This window comes from Lutjanus erythropterus, chromosome 5 (genome assembly GCF_056507025.1).
Source record: "Lutjanus erythropterus isolate fLutEry1 chromosome 5, fLutEry1.hap2, whole genome shotgun sequence".
Classification (NCBI taxonomy): Eukaryota; Metazoa; Chordata; class Actinopteri; order Lutjaniformes; family Lutjanidae; genus Lutjanus; species Lutjanus erythropterus.
In genome coordinates, this window is record NC_139321.1 from 23,148,278 (window position 1) to 23,169,740 (window position 21,463).

At 39.0% G+C, this 21,463-nt stretch overlaps 1 protein-coding gene across 1 annotated transcript in view; it reads left to right on the forward strand.

Moving 5' to 3' along the window:
- The window catches only part of pdgfrb (platelet-derived growth factor receptor, beta polypeptide), a 41,608-nt gene that overhangs the window by 10,553 nt on the left and 9,592 nt on the right, over positions 1-21,463 (forward strand). Inside the window, exons 2-17 of the mRNA XM_084719270.1 lie at positions 5,059-5,133; positions 5,513-5,827; positions 7,144-7,401; positions 8,083-8,213; positions 9,505-9,670; positions 11,241-11,421; positions 12,834-12,949; positions 13,082-13,205; positions 13,361-13,572; positions 14,749-14,843; positions 14,957-15,089; positions 16,545-16,649; positions 16,953-17,063; positions 19,329-19,485; positions 19,697-19,863; positions 20,327-20,439. Coding sequence (XP_084575396.1) covers positions 5,085-5,133; positions 5,513-5,827; positions 7,144-7,401; positions 8,083-8,213; positions 9,505-9,670; positions 11,241-11,421; positions 12,834-12,949; positions 13,082-13,205; positions 13,361-13,572; positions 14,749-14,843; positions 14,957-15,089; positions 16,545-16,649; positions 16,953-17,063; positions 19,329-19,485; positions 19,697-19,863; positions 20,327-20,439 — 2,433 coding nt within the window. The 5' untranslated portion in view covers positions 5,059-5,084. The remainder of the gene's footprint in view (positions 1-5,058; positions 5,134-5,512; positions 5,828-7,143; positions 7,402-8,082; positions 8,214-9,504; positions 9,671-11,240; positions 11,422-12,833; positions 12,950-13,081; positions 13,206-13,360; positions 13,573-14,748; positions 14,844-14,956; positions 15,090-16,544; positions 16,650-16,952; positions 17,064-19,328; positions 19,486-19,696; positions 19,864-20,326; positions 20,440-21,463) is intronic.

Sequence of the window (21,463 nt, forward strand, 5' to 3'; positions counted from 1 at the left end):
TCATTCAGCCACCAAATTCCCAGCATCTGTGGGAAAACTCGTACGATGGGATAACAGTTTATCCGTCATGGTGATTACTGTGCCATCACTTACATAAACACTGTTTGTTGCTTTCAGACCCCCACGATCATTGCGGGAATGGAGTATCCCATTTCAAAGATTTAAAAGACAACAATAAACATCTGTGTTACAAAAATGTTTTTCATATCCTTTAAATCATCTTTAAGACCCTCTGCAAGATCTCAGACTGAGAACCGCTTGACTCGACTTGACTTGTAGATATGGTGGACGTTTCTGACAGTAACTTGTCTCAAACACCACTCAGTTGTCTCTGTGGTCCAAACAAGGGGCTTCCTTCAGTTTTTAGGGGTCAAAGTGCTATTAAGTTTTTTTTTTTTTTTTTAATCAAGCTGGAAAGGAAGTCAGTGAAATTCACTTGACCTTATAAATGGATAGTTGTATGAGGCACTTATTGATTGTGTATTATGTGCACAGGGTCAGCAGTAAAATGTATTTTAGCCACTCTTAAAAAAGTCTAGTAGTATATATTACTTTGCTATCAGACAGCCTTTTTTAATGGGAAGCTGCTGCTATATAAGACAATTTTTGCTCTCTCCAAACCAACCATACTCAATAGATGAAATCAGTCATTTTACCTCACAGAACATGGGAATTACTGGTCTACTGCTGCCGCAATCAGTTTGTTTGTTTGTGTTATTGTGTGACATTGGTGTTTTGAAAGGATAATTCACATTCACCAGATTCATGGAATGACACAAATAACCCAATAGACTGATGCAACGGTAGACCAGCAACTCCTGTGTTCTGTCAGGCAGAATTAGTGATTTCAACAATGGGGTTTGGTTGGTTTGGGGAAAGCAATATTTGGCTTCTATGATGGCAGTTTCCTGCCACAAAAGGCTGTCTAACTTAAAAGTAAGGCAGTGAAAGTGTTCAAAATATAGCACACACTTAAACTGATGTTAATTCTTTTCGTAGGTGGAAGTAAAACTATGTGTTTTTATTAAGTTTGAAACAAAGTCACTGAAATGCTGCCAAACTCTCTTGGCAAATTCACTTTTTTAACCCTTCATGGTATTGTATGTTCCCTTTTTTCCACACCAGACCAGGACAGAGATTAGCACAAAAATAAGCTGTTTCTGACAGTGTTTACCCTTAAGTGTCTCATCACATTAAGACTAGGACTTTGATGTGACTGTTGCATGTTCTTAAATCCTGGACAAATCTTATTGTCAAAGCCTTATTGTCCAAACTCTATTTGAAGTGGTCTTCTGGTTCCCTTTGGTCCTCTATCTTGAGGGTCGGATGGCCTCTGAAAAGCCGCTGTTCAGAACCCCCCACTGCCCAGCGGTCAACATAAAACCTCATCATGTTGCATTAGCCAAATGTTATTTTTCCGTCCTTTTCAAAGACCTCAAAATAAGATTTGAACACATAGGGATTCTTGTTCAGCAAAGAATTTTGTCTGCTGTTTGATCTCAGATGTGAATTTGTATCCTGTAGTAGCCTTAATGTTGCTCTTTGGCTTGTTCTAGCGAAATATAGCCTCAGCAGTCAGTCCCAATAAGATTTGTTAGTCCTCATGGTGCCAAGTGACACATGCCTTTGGCGTCACCGCGTTTGGCTGTTGTCGCTCAAGTCATCAGCGCTGACACTGAGATTACGGGCACTCGTAAGCGCTGATGTATGGCTTCCTCAGAGGACAGTCCCTCGCTGCTGGTTGCTGGGGCCCCCCGGGATACGGTGACCCCTCCTGCTCCTGCCGTCATGACCAGCAGGGTCCCAAGTGTATCAGTGGTCCTGGGAAAGTTTCAGAGAAGTACTGTGGGAACGTGAACTGTACACACACACACCAGTAAGAGTGTGTGTGTGTGTGTGTGTTTATGTGTGTGTGGTGGTAGTGGATGAAGGAGATTGGAGGGTTGGAGTGTAATGCAGCGTGTGCCTGTGTGTGCAGTATGTGTGTGTTAGCACATGCAGCATGCATTATATGCCAGTACAGATGTGTAGGTAACAATTTATAATAATCATCATCAATTCAACTTTAGTTAACAGTTATTTTACTGTTTACAAACATTCAAATAATGTGTACATATGCTTTATACCATTTTTTTTGCTTAACCATCTATTAAGCAGTTAAGTTTTACAAACAGTTTATAACTTTATACTTGTCATCTGTATAATGTTCATAGAGGCACTACACAGTATAACAATTTAAGTATTATTAACAGGAATGTAATGCAACGTAACTTAATATAACCTGACATAATGTAGGTTGCACACCAAGGTATCATCAGCTGCAACTTCACAATAGCCGTCCAAATAATATTTGTAGACAGTTTACAAATATCTCTTATGTTTCTCTGTGTAATGATTTCTTAAATCATTTACAAATACGTAATGTAGTATATAAAAAGTTATATTGGGCGCAACAATGAGCTGTTTGTTGACTAATTTAATTTTGATAATTTCTTATCAGCTGTAATACAGCATGTAATTTGTGAATTAATTAGTTTGTATTAGAAAAACTAATAACATAAATAGTATAAATTATAGCATTACAAATAATTATTTCATTGTTTAAGTAAGAGATAATGTACAGTGAGCATGTCATTATTGCACAATAGACCTGACAGAATGAAGCAGGACCTGAATCATCCTGAAGGGGTTTTATCTCACTGTACATTATCCCCCTTATTACCAAAAACCGAATAATTTGATAGAACATATTAATTTAAAAATGTTTTTCTTGTTTTAAAAATGATTTTATTGCTCCTCCAGGGTCTATGATCACAAATGTATCCATAGCAACAGAAATAACATACCTTAGAAAGCTGTGATTGACCAGTCAGAATACAGTATTTAACAAAACTGTGTGATAACAGTGCAAACAAACATTTTATCAGTGATGGTTCTTGTAAAGTGTAACCAATGTGTGTATGAACTACAGCACAACAGGAAAAAGTATCTCTCTCTGCCTCTTGCTCTCTGTCAGTCTCTCGTTCACCCCTTTTTTATTAGAACCAGGAGGCTGAGGAGGAAACGGACCAGTCATGTTTTTGGAGCAACTCAAGAGCTTTTCGTTTTGGGAGCGGAAGTGCCAAAGGCAGTTAATTTAGAGAGACAACGTGTATCTGGTTTGAGTAGCTGGGGTTAGTCATGGAACTTCTTGTACATCGCCACTGCAGCCAAACTGATCAGGTCTTTCATGTCTTTTAAACATGAAAGTAAACCCATAAAAACTTTGACACAGTTTTCTAGATAGTCTTAAAGGTGGTGTTGCCAGATAAGTTCAGCAGATGAATGAAAACTCCTAATAGTTATAGATAAGATGGATAAATTAGTATTTAAAACACATGTTCTATTGCATAAGGCGTAAAGATAGTGCAGTTTCTTAAAATAGATGTTGTAAAATTGGATTGCATTATCCACTAAAAATGCTAAATGGGGTAAGATTTCGCAAGATACGTTTCACAATTTTTCCACTGCCTCCTCCCCTCCTTCTCTTCCTCCTCCGCCCTCGCTCTTCCCAAGCCTCGTTCTTCCGCCCTCTCTCTCTTTCCCACCCTCTTGCGTCCAGGCCTGTGATCCATCCTTAACTGTTTCCAGACGTCTGTGAGCTGCAGGCCTTAACCCCCATCCCAAACATAATAACAAACCATTCCTCCCTTCCTCAACCTTTGCTTATGCCTTCTTACTCTGCAGTGAAATTGGCTAAGAGTGGTTAAAGGGATAGTTCAGGTTATTTTAAGTGGGTTTGTATGAGGCTATGGTCAGTGTATAACCTACAGTAGATGACGGTCAGCAAGTTCCCAGCAGAGAGGAGCGCCAGCACAGAAGAAATCAAATCCATATCAGATTAACTGTATGCTCTGTGTAGAATATTTTCACCACTATGCTTTAATGTCAGACAGTCTTTTCCAATGGAAAACTTTAATTACACAAGCCAAATATCATTCTCTCCAAACCAACCAAACTGCACAGGCAAAATTAGTAATTTTATCTTGCAGAACACAGGAGTTGCTGGTCTACTGCTGCCTTGATTTGTTAATTTGCTTGTGTTATTGTGTGACTTCAGTGAATTGAAGTGAACATAACTGTTTAAAACACAAAAGTCACACAATAATGCAGAGAAACTATCATCAAGGCAGCTGTAGACCAGCAACCCCTGCGTTCTACGAGGTAAAATTACTGATTTTGGAGTTTGGTTGCTTTGGAGAGTGCAATATTTACCTTGTATAACAGAGATTTTCCTGATGGAAAAGGCTTTCTGACAGCAAAGTGAAATGAAATGAGTGAAATGTACAACATGATATCCATTAAGTATCACAAACCCACAGCAACCTTTCAAAATCCCAAGTATGCCTCCTGTGTCAGAAGCGTCTGTGAATGCCCTCATTTTCACTTTTGTTTACACCAAAACCAATTAATGGCTCAGCACGGCTCTAGAATAGCTTGGACGCAGCATTGTTGCCAGCGAGCGTGAGGCAAAGCTGCACACAGTGACCCGTTTGTTAGCGGGCAGAATGCTGGTGAACCAGGAACAAAAAGAGCCAGACATTGTCGCTCTGTCCTGGTGCAACGAGGCATCAAATAACTCCAGAGTGAGGTCCTGCATCTGCACCTCAGACTCCGTGTGCCAGCCAGAAACCAGTGAAGGAAGGTGCTCGACAACACACTAAATACTTTTTGTTTGTTTCCTTCACAGTGTGCAGAACATATGTCATTTACTTTGTTTGGAAACAGATTGTTCTGACATGTAATGTGATTTATTTTCTAAACTCTCATTTAATCTGACCCGCTGGAGCTCACAGGGGCAGGAATTTATCTGTTATAATGAAGCCTGATGGAGAGATGTTAACTGGGGTGGTGTTGTGTGTCAACTGGGGTGAACGCAAACTAGATCTCCCTGTTGTTTTGTTAATTTCAGCTGAGTAATTGCATATTTTGTAGACAGAATGATCTGTGTTTCTTGAAATATTGTCTGAGAATACATGAAGTTTAAACGGTACTGTTATCCCTTACGTTTGTTTGCAGAACAAAGTGAATTGAAGGCTTCCGCCATGAGGAGGGTGACGGCATTCACGCTCCATCTGACAGTCACAGTTACAGGTGAGAGCTCAAGTTAAATAAACAAATTTTAAAAATAAAATCTGTAACAGGACCACAGGAGCTTTTGCAGGTGGTGGAGTATTTTATACTGAAAGGGACGATCACCCCCTGTCTTAGCAACGCAGCCTGTGAGATAACACAATTCTTTGATGTAAATGACAACTGATGCATTCAAACTGACCTCTGTCATTTTAAATACATCTGTTACTGGCAAAGCATCATTATCCTCCCACGTCTCCACTCCAGCCAACTCACATCCTTCATCGTTTAGAGATAGAGCAGGATCTGGCATGCATTGTTGATTTAACCTTTGACCTTATGCTGCCATCTCTTTGACATCCAACCTGACCTTTTTTTTTTCTTGTTGTGTTAACTGCAGCCCTCCTGTATTTCTGCACCGAGCTGTGCTGTCTGGAGATCACACCTGATGACAAAGAGCTCGTCCTGGCCCGGGGCGATTCTCTCACCCTCACCTGCTCTGGCTCAGAGACCATCACCTGGGAGTTCAAGAGAGACGATGTGCCGTACTTCCAAATGGAATCAATTCAAAACTACCCAAAATACCAAACTATGCAAAGCAGCAACACAACCAGTGTGGTGTTGTTGTGGAACGTGAGCTGGAAGCACACTGGGGTGTATCAGTGTATCGATCGAGGCACTGGAGAAACCAAGGAGGTGGCTGTTTTTGTCCCAGGTGAGGCCTGGTTTGTTCAGCTGTGATTTAAGTGTCATATATGGGAGGCTGCAAAAGCTACAAATTCATACCGACATGGTGTGTTTTGCCAAGTGGTATCTCATTCATAAAATGGGAAGAAAAAAAATCTCATCAAAATTTGTACTGTCCTCACATGGGTAACGTGAAAAAAGTACACTAAGGAAATAGAGTATGCATACTAAAAACTACTGCAGACATTATTGCACATTTTTGTCCCACAATTCAGTGCACAGCTGCAAAAGAAAATTATAAAAGTGTGAACAGTGATGAGAGAGATGCAGGAAGATCTAATTAAGTATGGTATAGTATTAAATCATGGGGAAAACATTTTTCTTTCTCTTTGTGAAAAAAAACACGATATTATAAGGATTTATTAGTATGTAGGATGGAAGTGTACACAACAGTTGTTTCATCCACAATTTAGATAACTGGTTTCAGTATCCTTGGGGATACAGACATTTGACAGGCTCTGACAGGAGAGGAGCTTTAACTGGGTGTATTTTATTTCATGACAAACACTGAAGGGGGATTGGTCAACTACTAAGGTCATGTGACTTTATGTCACCATTCAGAAATATATGCATCATTTGTATCAACATCCAAAATAGTAGCTTACACAGAAAAAGACACTAGCCATGATCTAAATATTATTTTTTCATGCTCATTATATTTCTGGGAAATTTCATTTGAGTACATTGTTTTTTAAGGATTATTATGTATGTACTTGTTGAAAAATAATGAATTATGTTTTAACTTGAATAATCAGACACTGAATGTGTGCATTCTGGAGTTTGCATTGTTTTGGGTATATAACAGGGACAATCACTCATACATGTATGTATGTATGATTTGAGGCCTATGCTCTATGAATAATCAAAATATTGATTACTCTTTATTTTACTCTTAAATGTGTATTATTGATTAACTCATCAGTGTATGGATTTTTGTATTGTCATTGGTTTGTTTAATTCCATTACCAATAGGACATTACTAGTGTAGAAGGTAATATATAAACAGGAATAAGATGGGTTTTTTTTTTACAAATATTATATTTCCATATTTGTTCAAACATGTGTTTCCAGTGTTCAGAACAAATGTGACTATTGTTCAGCTGTTTACCCTTTTTCAAACTTTGTGTGCAAAACATGAAAGAAAGTAGCCAATTAATTGTTTATATAATGCTTTAAAAGTTGGCACATGACCTATTAAAAAAAGGGAGAAATGTTAAAATTATATTAATTAATTTCTCCAAACACTTATTTTCCCATTTAAACGAGTCATGTTTGTATCGACAGATCCTGACGTGTGGTTCATAGACATCCCCCACCGCATGGTAACAAAGACCAGTGAGGAGACCACCATCCCCTGTGTGATCACCAATCCGAACATCAGCGTCACCTTGTACGAGGAGGACTCTGACCTGCCCATCAGGGGGCTTTATGACCCCACTGAGGGATACACGGCACCGCTGGAGGACAGGACCTACGTATGTCGTGGAGAGCTGAATGGGGAGGTGAAAGAGTCTAAGGCCTTCTACGTCTTCAGCATCATTGGTAGGTGTTCAGGTTAAAAAAAAAAAGTCTGTTTAAAGAAACACTTCTTCCCAAAATAAAAATGTGGTCATTATCGGCTCACCCCCCATGTGTGCTGAACCTCCTGAGAGCCCACAAACACACATGCAGAGTTGGCCCCTTTAATTCAATCTCAGCCCACACCCAAACTGTTAAAGTTAATGAGTCCATGTTTTTAAAGCGCCATAAAAAATCCTCATAAAATGTCCATCACATTTCTTCAAATGGCTTACGCAGCACAATCTACAAGTTTTGCAGCCAATGTGTTGCACTGTGAGTCCAAAAGTGTAATTCCTGTATTATCACATGTGCTTTGGTCATCTTACAACTCTCTGGTGCTTCTGGAGGGTGTGCAGACAGAACCAATGGTGTTTTTAGTGAGGAGATAATGAGGTAAATATGGAATTTTTGGTCTCAGAGTACATCGTTTGGCAAGAGAATATAAGTGCTGAAAAGCTTGTTTGGAGACATTTGGGGCAGATTTTTTTACTTTTGAGCAGCTGTGAAATTTTGGAATCATGGGAGCCAGCTACCAAGTTCTGCTTTGACTAATAATGAAATATTAATTTCAGGGTTTATTTTTGTTCAATGAAACTATTCTACATATTGTTTTGATAAAACACATCATCACCGCCTCCCCCACACTCTTTCTTCCCGTTTCAGTCCCAGAGGCCCTCGACGCCTACATCAATGTGTCAAAGACCGTCCTGAAGCAGGGTGAACCGCTGACAGTGAACTGCACCGTGCACGGGGTGGAGCTCGTGTTTTTTTCCTGGAATATCGACAACAGACCAGTGAGTAGGAGTGAAACAGAACAAGCGCTTTTGTTCAGCTTTCCCTCCGCGATCACTCTCAGAACTCGTGATCCAGCCCAGATTGCATCAAGATGTAGAGACACACCTCAGTTTTTATCCTCCTGTGAAATTCTTCTTATAACATGTGGTGTTGGTATTGTAATAATCAGTTCTTCTTGGGTTCATTTTTGGAAAACTTTGAAGACATCCACAGAGAAGTTTCACCCTTTAGCATTTTGACTCAAAATAAAGTCGCTTACAGGACCGTTGCATAGGATTTAGTGGCATCTGGTGGTGAGCTTGCATATTGGAAACACGTCCGCCTCACCCTCTCCTTCCCAGGTTGTGAAACCTGTGCAAAACGCTAAAGCAGCATGTTGAGGACCTGCATCCTCTGCTCCTACGGAAAAATAACAATAGTTTTTTTCATTTTACACTAATGAAAACATGCTTATGAATATTATATACAACTTCTGGCATATTCTGCCAATAAATCCCCACAACTCTTAAGCACTGAACCTTTAGGAGGCAGCTTTACTTTATTTTCTGTCATGTGATCTGTGTTGCAGATTAGACAACATTTAGCAGCACATGACAATATGCGGTAAATAAACATTTCTTGAAGAAAAAAAGAACATAATGAAGCCATGATCACTCCAACTAAAAATAAGACAAGACAAGACAAAACAAGACAAGACAAGATGAGATAAGATAGTGTCCGGCACGGTGGTGCAGTGGTTAGCACTGCCGCCTCACAGCAAGAAGGTCCTGTGTTCGATCCCCCGGCTTGCTGTGCGGAGTTTGCATGTTCTCCCCGTGTCTGCATGGGTTCTCTCCAGGTTCTCCGGCTTCCTCCCACAGTCCAAAAACACGCATGCTACGTTAATTGGTGACTCTAAATTGCCTGTAGGTGTGAATGTGAGTGGTTGTCTGTCTATGCATCAGCCCTGCGATGAACTGGCGACTTGTCCAGGGTGAACCCCGCCTCTCGCCTAATGTCAGCTGGGATAGGCTCCAGCAGCCTGCGACCCTTACGGAATAAGCGGTTACAGAAAATGAATGAATGAAAGATAAGATAAGATAAGGTTTGCAAAGGCTCAAACAAATTATGCTTTTTTATGATGTTTCTTAGATGTTTGTGTTTTATGTAATAGTATGTGCTGTCATGTATGGTTGTTGATGTATTTCTTATTTCTTTATTTCTTCATAAAGGTTTCATTCATTCATTCTTTCATTTTGGTCGTGTTCAGCTTGATAATAAAATGTCACTTCTTCATCTTTTTATCTTAAGCTCGTTGAGGTGGAGCCACTGACAGATGTCTTGTCTACCATGAATATGCGCTCCTGCCTGATCTTCCCTGTTACCACGGTGGCCAACAGCGGGATGTACGTCTGCCATGTCCACGAGAGTGTCCAAGGCCAGACCGCCTCTGCCAGCGTCAACATCACTGTGCTCGGTTAGAGTAACCCCCACATACACACACATATACACACCAAATTAAAACAAACTGATGCTGGTGAGATTATTTTTGTGTTTCGCTGTCAGAGAGAAGACTGCTTATTATGTAAACCTTTGCAAGTCAAGGTGAGAGAGGAGGTTCTTTTTAAGGAAATGAAGAAGACCTCAGTTTATTTCTGTTCAAAGTGTGAAATAAACCACTGACATGGTGTGGATACCATGAGTGATACCTTGAATAACAGAGCTTCAAACCAGGGGGGCACAGAAAATCTATATTTAGACTTTTAGAATAAACTCAAAGTACACAAGAAATGTTTGGCTAACTGAGTTATGACTGTTAACATACAGATAAAGTCTAACATCTAAGCAAATATGTGATCTTGAAGCAGCTGAAGGCCAATAAAAGCAGGACTCATCACACTGAACTTTTCCTCCTCATTCTCTCATGATAGTCACCGAATGCATTTGAGTCTGTGCATGCTTATTCTATCTGCAGTGAGGTGTGTTATGTTTATGAAATCCTTGAATAACTTGAACCGCCATGCTCCATGGAGACAAGGACAGTTTAGTAGTGCTCTCTGGACATCTCAGTGGAAAAGACAGACACTGTCTGGCCACAGAAGGTCAGCTGCAGCAGTACAGTACACTGTCTTTAGCCTGCCGTCCAGTGAAGTAACTTATTGATTAATGTAATCAATTTTATAACTATAACATAATCAAAATGTTGCTGTTTATAAGGTTCATTATGAAAAGGTAGGTCAGCTCAATTTATGCAAATTATTCACATTAAAATACCGTCTGATCCCAGCGATCTTTCAAGTGGAAAGACTGAAAAAGAGTCTTTCTGATTCACTTCGACCTACGTGCAGAAACATATTTTATTAACCTGTGATTGTTTGCACAGATGTATACTACACTTATTGACCGGCCCAGCGCTGCTACGCTTGTTTTCACTCCACGACAGGAAAATGACTTATGTGGTTCAGACCACAAGACGGGCGACATTAACAAAACCTTTAAAAAGTGTTTATGTGTCATTTAAAAAGTGGAGTTGGCTACTATTAAATACATATTTTCTATTATGTCATTTATTTCAAAATTCATTGGAGGGGAAAACTTCATGCTTTTAAAAATGAAACAGTATGAAAAGTTCATAAGATTATCGTGACCACATTTATGGTAACTGGAGTAACCAGTGGAGAATTTAGCAGCTAAATAGACAAATATTTTTGGATTGAATGTTGGACTTACATTGATTTAGTTGTCAGAAATAGAACAACAAATGAATGATGATGTTGCACAGTGTCTTGTTTATGTGTAATTAGGCAACTGTTTGCTAACAAATTATCTATATCATCTTAAAAGATTAATTTAATTATCATTGTTCTCGCTGCCCCCAAATGGTAAAAAAAAAGTTATTTCATGAATAAGACTTGCATCAAATGTGAATGAAAATGAATTTAGCTTTTTGTTTTTATATATTCCAATGTCAGTAAGATACATTTTGTGCAGAAGATCAAATATATGATGGGAATTAAGTTGGTGATGATACCATTTTCCCTCCTCAGAGAAAGGCTTTGTGGATGTGAAACCTTCTCGGAAACAAAACATTTCAGCCAAGCTGCAGGAGAACGTGGAGCTGAGAGTGGAAATCGAAGCCTACCCCTCCCCGCAGGTCCAGTGGAGCAAAGATGGTGCCACCATCAAGGGAGACAAAATCATCACAACCAGACAAGAGCATGAAATCAAGTAAGACATCCAACCGGACTCGTCAGCTGTCCTTTGACTTTAACAACACCTTAACATATCATAAAGCAGTATATTCATATGAGTCGGTACATTTAAACATTTAGCAGTGGACCTCAGCTGTTTGGGTGACAGCCTCCAGAGAAATCCAACTCTCATCAGTCATCACCAGATAAGGCCTCCACAGAGAGAAACTCAATCCTCTCCAGAGGGCAGGACTCCATCACTCATCGCACAGGAACCATAAACACAAGATACCTGTCACAACTCACAAATGTCTTTCAGAGAGAAATGCCAAACAGTGTTTTAATTACGGGGCCATGTTTTCACAACACACATTCAAAATCATAATATCATCCATGAAGCCCTTCACCACAAATAAAAAGAAAGAAAAATACCAGATGTGACTATATCATAGTAAACGTTACAGAATTTACACATAGAACACATAGAACAGTACAGAACAACTGAAGCAAAAGGGCAAAGAGCTCATAATAAAAGTTACAAAGATAAAGAGATAATATACAAAGTAGTAAAGTATTGTCTCCAGTCTACTATATTCAGGATATGTAGTGGATCTTAAAGACACCAAGAGCACATGTCACTTAAACAGCACATATCACTTAAAAGTGAGGTTTTCAGGGCTGAGAAAAGACGACCAAACATTCAAGAACAACCAGCCATTTCTATTTAAAACTGCCCATATTCTTCCTCTGTATTTCTCTCTCTATACCAAAGGGTAACACTGGGCAGGATATATTTGATCCAGTCGTGCCAAATGCACTTGTGAGCAATTAGGAGGAGCTTATCAAGAAGTTTCCAGTGTGATGAGGGGAGATGCTTTTCCTAGAGTATAGACCTAAAAAGGAAAAGCCCAGGGTGTTTATTTTCTTAAAGGTCCGGTGTGGAAGATTTAGTGGGGTATGTATATGTATGTTTTCATTAGTGTATAATCACCTGAAAATAAGAATCATTATGTTTTAGTTAGCTTAGAATGAGCTGTTTATATCTAAAGAGGGTGCCATGCCATGTTGAACAGCCATGTTTCTGCAGTAACCCAGAGCATTTCAGGGCCTCCTTCTCCTTCATGCTTGCAAGAGGAGAGTGAGGCAAAGAGTATTCAGTTGGTTGCAGTCTGCAACCTCACCACTAGATACCACTAAATCCTGTACACTTTAACGCATAGAGAGCAAGCGCATGATTCATTTTGTACAAGAAAATCTTGTACTGGGTCTCCTTGTGTCTGTTGCATGTGAAAGTGGATCTAATGAAATCTTTGGCATCCTGCCAATCATGTTCGATACAGTCATTATTCAAATTTCTCCTCTTTGTTTCATATTGTATGAGGGCAAAAAGCACAGAATAATCTTATTTTTTTAATATCCACACCTTCTTACATATGTCCTCTACCTCAGGTATGTCACCATTCTGACCTTGGTGAGGGTGAGGACGGAGCAAAAGGGCCTCTACACCGTCCTCGTCACAAATGGAGATGACACAAAGGAAGTGACCTTTGACCTGGAGGTCCAAGGTGAGAGGCTCGGCTTGGTTTTGAGGCATAGACAGTTTGAACGTAATGTTTTTGTGTAAGAGAAATCACAGACAGACTTTGTTTTTATCCACGTCAGTGATGATAAATGACTGCTGCACCCCCTGTGTGTAGTTCCCTCTCAGATTAAAGACCTGACAGACCACGACCTCCCTGGGAAGAGACACTTGGTGACCTGTGTAGCTGAGGGGGTCCCAACTCCGACCATTCAGTGGTACAGCTGTGACAGCATGCTCAAGTAAGTTACACTACCACCCATTCATCATTGAAGTGTCACACGGTGAACACTAGGGGGCTGACCAAACACAGACATTTATTTTACTTTCAAATGCTGTGCACCTGCTTTGACTTCTTTCGACTGACTCCACCTACTGATCTGCTGTACTGCTGCAGGTGCAGCAACCAGACGGCAATGTGGCAGCCACTGATACCAGAGCCTGACGTGCTGAGCATCCAGACCAACATCAGCGTCAGCGAGACTCGTAAAACCAATCAGGTGCGGAGCCAGGTGACCTTCCACAAGCCCCAGCAGGTCACAGTTCGCTGTGAGACCAGCAACCAGGCAGGACTCATCGACAGAAGAGACGTCAAGCTGGTGTCCAGCAGTAGGTGTCGTGTGAAGAATCACACATCCAAAGGCTATTGTATTATATATATATATATATATATATATATATATATATATATATATATATATGTCTACTCTGCAATACTTAATATGAAGAGGTGTGTCATTACACTGTCATAATCATCTCATGACACCTGGCATGACTCTTTATGTATGTTTATTACTGTTGTCATTGACTGTGTTGTTATTAATGTAAACTTGACGTTGTTATTAATGTAAACTTGACATTGTTTGGCATGTTTTTGTTATGACAACTTGACATTATCAAGCTTAAAGAAACTGGTTTTGACACTAGCAGTTATAAGACCGTTATAAGTTTGTCATTAAATGTTATAAGGCCAGTTTAATGACAGAGTGTGGTACCAAGATGATTTGGCTCATAGATTTTGCTGATGGACAGATAGTTAAGTCATGACAACATTAAAAGTTAATTTGACAGTGTAATGAAACTCAGTGAGTTCAAGGAAAATATTCATGACACACTTATAATGGTCTCGTGACGGCCAGTGTCATAACCAACCATACATGGCAGTTTAATGTAATGTTAAGACACAAAGCTAAACAATTTCTGTAAGTTTTATAATTTCAAATTGTCATAATGAAGACATTTGTATCATGTTTATGTCAAGTTGGTATATCAAATACATCTCAAACAATGTCAACTTTCCATTAAAATTGACATAATTAACTGAATGATTTTTAATGGCAGTCGTAAGTGAGTAAGTGTCATGACATGGTTATAACAGTGAATGACAGTCTTATGCACACCCCTCAAATAAAATGTTACTGTTCACTCTTTTTACTCTGTAAATGTACCACTTTACTGTTAAATTATAATAAAAGATCAAATTCTGTCACATTTGGGTTAAACTAAACAAACACTTGGTGGTCTGGAAAGTTTATATTTTAGAGTTACAGTAAAAGGTTTCACTAAACAGTAAGACAAGACAAAATATGTGTATTTGTGCTTGAGCTATAAATATCAATCTAACTGTAACTTCCTTCACAAAGCCGTTGCCAACATGTTAATAAAGTTAAGTTTTATGTCTGTGGAGAATTTGGAACAACATGTTCCAATTAAATGTTCTCTGTTTGACTCCTTGAGTCTCATCTTCATCTTGACTAATGCTCTGTGTCCTTTTTTCTGTTGCAGCTCTGTTCTCCCAGGTGGCAGTATTGGCTGCTGTTCTGGCCTTAGTGGCCATCATCATCATGTCTATCATCATCCTCATTGCTGTATGGAGGAAGGTAAGAAACAAAGAACCAAACTTTCACAAGTATGGTGTATTAAAACATACCAAAAGATTTTGTTGTTGTTGTTGTTTTGGTGTTTCAGTTTTGTTCTTGTGTGTTTTTCTCAGAAACCTCGCTACGAGATCAGATGGAAGGTGATAGAGTCTGTGAGTCAGGACGGTCATGAGTACATCTATGTGGACCCCATCCACCTGCCATATGACCTGGCCTGGGAAATGCCACGAGACAACCTGGTGCTGGGTGAGTCCTCAGGCGAACAGGGACAGGTGATAGTTAGGAGAGGGGCTAATGTGGACATGTGAGGCCCTGTGAAAAACTTAATGTAAGGAAAAATTAACTTATCACTAATTTTATATATTATATGCATTAAACATTCATACTGGCCAAGTCAACGATAAATAAAGTGTTAGATAGATAGATAGATAGATAGATAGATAGATAGATAGATAGATAGATAGATAGATAGATAGATATAAACAAATGTATTTGGTAAACATATATGTATGTTTGTCATTTCAAATAACAAAAACTGAAGTAATTTACAATTTAATTAAGACAACAGCCAGCAAGACTATTAAATATATTTGTAATTAAACGTTTAATTTATATATAGATAAACATAGATTAAAAACAATTAATTCATACTTAAAATGAATTGAATGAGAAAAGACATTTCATAAATAAATGCAAAAGTATTGTTTGCAAAAAGGTCATTCTAAAGGTATGATTGCATTTTAATGTACCTTTGGTTTCCTTTTGCCAACTTTATTATCATTTACATGTTCTTTTCTTTTTAGTTTGTTATTACTTTGGTTAAATCATCTTTTATTCAACACCTTTATGATCGATTGAATGATTCCCTGATTGTATTTTGTCACTCCCTCAGTGACCAGTGAGTAAGATTTACAGGTATCTATTGGCAGAATATGGCAGAAATGGAATATAATAATCATAAGTATGTTTTCAATTGCAAAGAGAACGGACAAACCAAACTCTAGATATGGCTTTTTGTTTCACGACCACTGACGTTTCTCCTACACACTTGGAAAGGGAGGGCGAGGCGAGTGGTATTCAGTTTGTTGCAGTCTGCAACTGCTAGATACCACTAAATCCTACATACTGGTTCTTTAATTGCTTTATAGCTATTTGCTAAGGTCTCGTGGTCTTTCAGTGTAGTGGTTCTAAAAAGATGTTGCTACCTTTCTTCTGTGTTAGTTGAAACTAAAAATAAGTTCATATCAGTTGTTAATATCAGACTAAACAGACTTATGTTCGGCGGTCTGCTTGTTGCTTAGACAAGGGCAAACAAATGAGTATGTAGCGATCACCAGGTGACTTTAGTGCTGTGGGTGGTGTGGGTCGTCTGGGCGTAGTTGAGGCTGGAATACTAAGTGAGGTTTGTTAAGCATGTCTTCTTGGTCCTAATCCCACCTCATTTTTAAAGCTCTTTTTAAACTTTTGTTGTTTTTTTGTCACAAAAATAAGCAGGCACTCCACGGCGAGGCCTCTGCTCAACATCTGGACCATCTGTGATAAACTTAAGCCTGTTCTTAACCTCACCTTCCCAGTATAAAATAGAGAAATTTGTTAAGATTAAGTTAAGATTTAATGAACAAAGAGGTTCTCCTTTCCTTTTCAGGTCTACCATGTGCTCCATTCACACTCTGTCCCACTGAGCCTGTCTTTGTGTTTCAGGTCGCACTCTTGGATCAGGAGCCTTTGGCAGGGTGGTCGAGGCAACTGCGTATGGTCTCACTCATTCCCAGTCCAGCACAAAAGTGGCCGTGAAAATGCTGAAATGTAAGACACACTATGTAAAATCACAGTAGAAAGCCATGTGTGGACCACAGTAGAGTCCCCTGCGTACAGCTGTCAAATATTGTGTCACCGGAGCCATATTATTCCTGCGAGCTCAGAGAGAGCAGCAGCCTGCTGAGCTTTAGTTTGGTTGCCAGCCTGGTTTGAGCTCCAGCCAACAGGTCATTGAGCAGTTTGGCAACGATGCACTGTCTCCTGATCTCAGTATGTTTGGTTCTCCTGTTCTCATACCCTTCTCTCTCTCTCTCTCCCTCTGTGTGTTTGTCACTCTCTGTCTCTGTACAGCCACGGCCAGGAGGAGTGAGACTCAGGCTCTGATGTCGGAGTTAAAGATAATGAGTCACCTGGGTCCTCACCTCAACATCGTCAACCTGCTAGGAGCTTGCACCAAACATGGTGAGCAAATGATGTGTTGGTTATTGCAAATTAAACTAGATTAAACACCATGGTTTGGCAATATGGACAAAATCAAATATCACAATATTTTTGACCAAAGTCGAAAGTCAAAATGACTAAGTCGGTAAAGGCAAATCGTAGAGCAGCTACAACAGTCCGGTAAGTTCAGAGTTCATCACATCACTTTACTGTAATTCAGCCTTTAAAACCAGGAAAAGACAACACTTCTTTCATATCATGGTATAATAATATCTAAAAGATGATATCTAGTCTTGTATCTCAAAATCATTATATTGCCCAGCCCTGGTTCACCGCCACCACAGGTTCCCCTAAACGCTTGGAAGGGGAGAGTGAGACAAGTTATTTGCAATATGCAAGCTCATTGCTAGATGGCACTAAATCCCATACACTGGTCCTATTATGAAGAAAAATGTACATTTTTCTTATTTCTGACCTCCCACTGAGGGTCAGTTCTATTCAGTGTTAAAATTACAGTTACAAAGTTAAGTATTGTATGAGATGATTAATAGTATTAATCTCAAAGTATTTTAATTTGAAGTGTTGTGTGCATCAGTGCTGGGATTGTTTGCCTTGAGAATCTCCAGCTGGAAGTCTTCTTCTTCTTCAAAGTGAAGATACAATGGAAAACCGCTTTAATTGTTTAACATGGTCATATAAAGTTTTCATGCAAAAGCTCACAGGCCATATGATCACTTCATGATTTAAATAGATTTATACTTGTTAAAAAAAAGGCCTGTCCTATTTGCACTTTAAGTGAATAAGAGAGGAAAGCAAAAGAGTTACAATTTAATGCAAAACATCCATTTGGCGAGAGAGAGGGAAAGGTTGTGCACCATAGACGGAAAAATATTGTGGAAATGCTGTTGTTCTGTCTGGAATAGAAACATCACTATCATGCGCACCCATGCATAATTTAAACCATTTATTACCTGGTTCTTTATTAACCAAAGCAATGCTAACATGCACTTTGTTTAATATTTCATAAATAGGCCTAGTAATATTAATAAATATTGTTGCTGTTAAGGCAATAAATAACTTGTATATCAACATGTAAGAAATGTGATTGAAGGGCTGCCTCAGTAGCTCACATGGTAGAATATGTGCAGCATGTACTAAGGCAAACTTTACCACGGCAGCATGCATTCAATTCCAGCCCAGGCCCGTTGCTGCATGTTATTTCTTCTCCTGTTTCCTATTTCCTCTAATAAAAATTTGCATTCATTTAAAGGCATAATATGAACATGATTTCATCCTGAGTAGCGTGAGATTTTCATCCACAAACGAGCTTGTTTAACAATAGAGACAACTCCCATGATCCTGTGCTATTTCATAATGTCTGTCTTTTTTTTTTTACTGCTTTGATTAAGAAACCCCTAGTGCTCTTTTTTTTAATAAGGGACAGTTGATCCAAAAATCAGCAGTACATTCTTTTCATCTTTTCCTTATGTTACTCGAAGGACCAACAAATACTACTTTTTTTTTTGTTGTGTGGCAGAGAGAAAATAGTTTCTACATGAAACTGCTCATAACAAGCTGTGTGGATTATCTCGAGTGACCAGGTCACGATTTCTGGAGAGAGACTGTTGAACTTCAAATGCAGATTTTGGTGCTTTGAACACCACACGCTGAGTGCCATCTAGTTCCATTATATTTGAGACAAGGCAGATATTTCTGACTGATACCTGCAAAGCTCTGTAGTTAGTCTTCCTTAATTATTTACAGCTATAATATGTAACATTTCCCCATTAAATGTGTAAAAACACTTGATATATTAATATATTTTGTTATGTACTTACATTATCCCAGATGTTTGCAGCAATCTTCAAACATAGGAAAATATAGGTTTTTATTTATTCAAGATAGAGTGTGTTTCCTGCTATCTAGTTGGTTACTAGTAGCAACCATTTCCAGGAAAACACCGGATATACTGGGTCAAATATGTCAGTGAGGAAGAAAGTCAGCCAGCATGACTTACTGTAACGGGAATAAAATTTTGATACATTACCTCATCCCTGAGCATAATTGCAGCCTTAGCCATGTCAAATAAATTTTCATCAGTCATGGTAGTTTTGAAGTGAAGATAACAACTCCCATGATCCCACACCTCTTAACATCGTCAAACTTTTGTTGTTGTTTTAATGTGAGAGAGACCCTGAACTTCATCTGTGCCTTGTGAGTAAAGTGTGCCCTGCCTGTAGCTTATGTTTTATCAGTGTTTGCCCAATTTCTTCCTCCGCCAATCAGGCCCTCTGTATCTGGTGACCGAGTACTGTCGTTATGGCGATCTGGTGGACTACCTACACAGGAACAAGCACACCCTCCTGCAGTACTACGCTGAAAAGAACCAAGACGACGGCTGCCTGATCTCTAGAGGAAGCACTCCACTCAGCCAGAGGAAAGGGTGAGAACCACAGACAAAAAAAAAATGTGCAAAGATGTGCACAAAATGTCCATTCAGAGCTGCACAAAGGAGCATTCTGTGTCTCATCATCATTTTATACCATACTAGGAGACAGCCACAGATGTGTTTCTCATATAAAGTTTGATAGCCATGAATAATTATGGATTTAGGTCAGTGTCAGTACATTTTCACACTTGATGTATCTCTGCAGCTACGTGTCTTTCGGAAGTGAGAGTGATGGAGGATACATGGACATGAGTAAAGATGAGCCGTCGGTCTACGTGCCCATGCAGGAACAGATAGACTCCATCAAGTATGCAGACATCCAGCCGTCTCCATATGAGTCTCCTTACCAGCAGGACATCTATCAGGAACAAGGTTTGCCTTGAGCCATGTGTGTGTCCATATTCACAATAATTATTTTTCCAGTGTTGTGACTGAAAACAAGCATAAAGAATTCAACACACTTAACACAGGAAACAAAGAAGGCACACTTGAAGTACAGTATGATAAAGAAGCCAACCACAGTGGAGGAACTCCCCTTAATTTATGTGTGAAATGCCCTATTTTTAATCAGCCAACTTGAAATAGTGCAATGAATCATGAGCAGATTAATTGTTTTAGCCTGTTAAATCAATGACAGCTTGCTGTTTGATCACAGAGCGGAGAGAATGTACACACAAATCTTACAGCATATGAAGGGAATGAGCTTCATGTCAGCCCATGCAGTCACAGGACAGCCGGAGTTTCCCCGACAACAAGACAATGTCTTCATTCATGAGACACTTCTCACCTTCTCTTCCTCTTAACATTTGTCATCTCACCTTGTCATCATGTTCAGGTGGCGGAAGACTGGACCTGGTCATCAGCGACTCTCCCATTCTCACTTATGATGATCTTTTGGGCTTCAGCTACCAAGTGGCAAAAGGGATGGAGTTCCTCGCCTCCAAGAATGTAGGATATCAAGATGTTCTCTCATGTGTGAGACAGATCTAAAAGAGGCAGCTCTGAAAAAAAGTAAAGGCCGAAGGGGCTGGACGTTTACATTTCCAATGTCTGACCTGATGTAAAGTTAGGAATTTAAGTGTGTCAAACAATATAATTTTCTTTACTTTATTAGTTTTTCGCAAATTAAAAAGAAACATTGTGTACAAACGTACAGGAAATAAAATGAAGCACTTTGTAATCAGCTTGTTTTTTTAAACACAATGTTGCATTTTACATATTTGACTAAGTTCCTTCTGCTTAAACAGCAGACATAACCAATGAATGGGCCAATTAGGCTATTAATAAAATTATGATCTAATAAACAATGAAAAAATTAGAAGAAGTAGGTATGTAGTATGGTTATTTAAAGAAAACCACAATGATGTGCTTTTTTATATTTCAGGGGCCGGATTAAGTTTAAGCTAGTCTGGCTTTGTCTGAAGCAGTGATAGACTGATTAATCAAGCCAATTATCTGGCATTTTGAGATACTCAGCCAATGTCCACACTCACAAGGCCAGTAAACAAAAAATGTCTGCAGACACATCTGCAATGGAATAATGTTAGGGCTCCCCTTTTGAGTTTTGTGAAGGTGGTAAAAAAAAAAAGTTAGTTTCAAGCTAGGGCTGCACAGTTAATTGAAATATTATCAAAAGTATCATCAAAGGACAATATCTGAATTGCAGAAGCTGCCCTGGCCTTCAAATCTTGTTCTCCAGATGTTAGAAAACATGTTTATTTGGTACAGACGTAATGTTTTTGACTAAAAATGAAAATTGTGATGTAATTGCAACATTTTTTTTTCTAATATCTTGCAGCCCTATTTCGAGACCTGTACTCATGCATCCTGCTGTAAACATTTGCATAAATTGTTCAAGTCATTACTGTCTTTTCTAAATATCATGTATCTCCCATCCTAAATGACAGCAAATCTAATCTAATTTAATCTAAATCTAATCTAAGATATTACTGGCTAGTATTAAATATATATA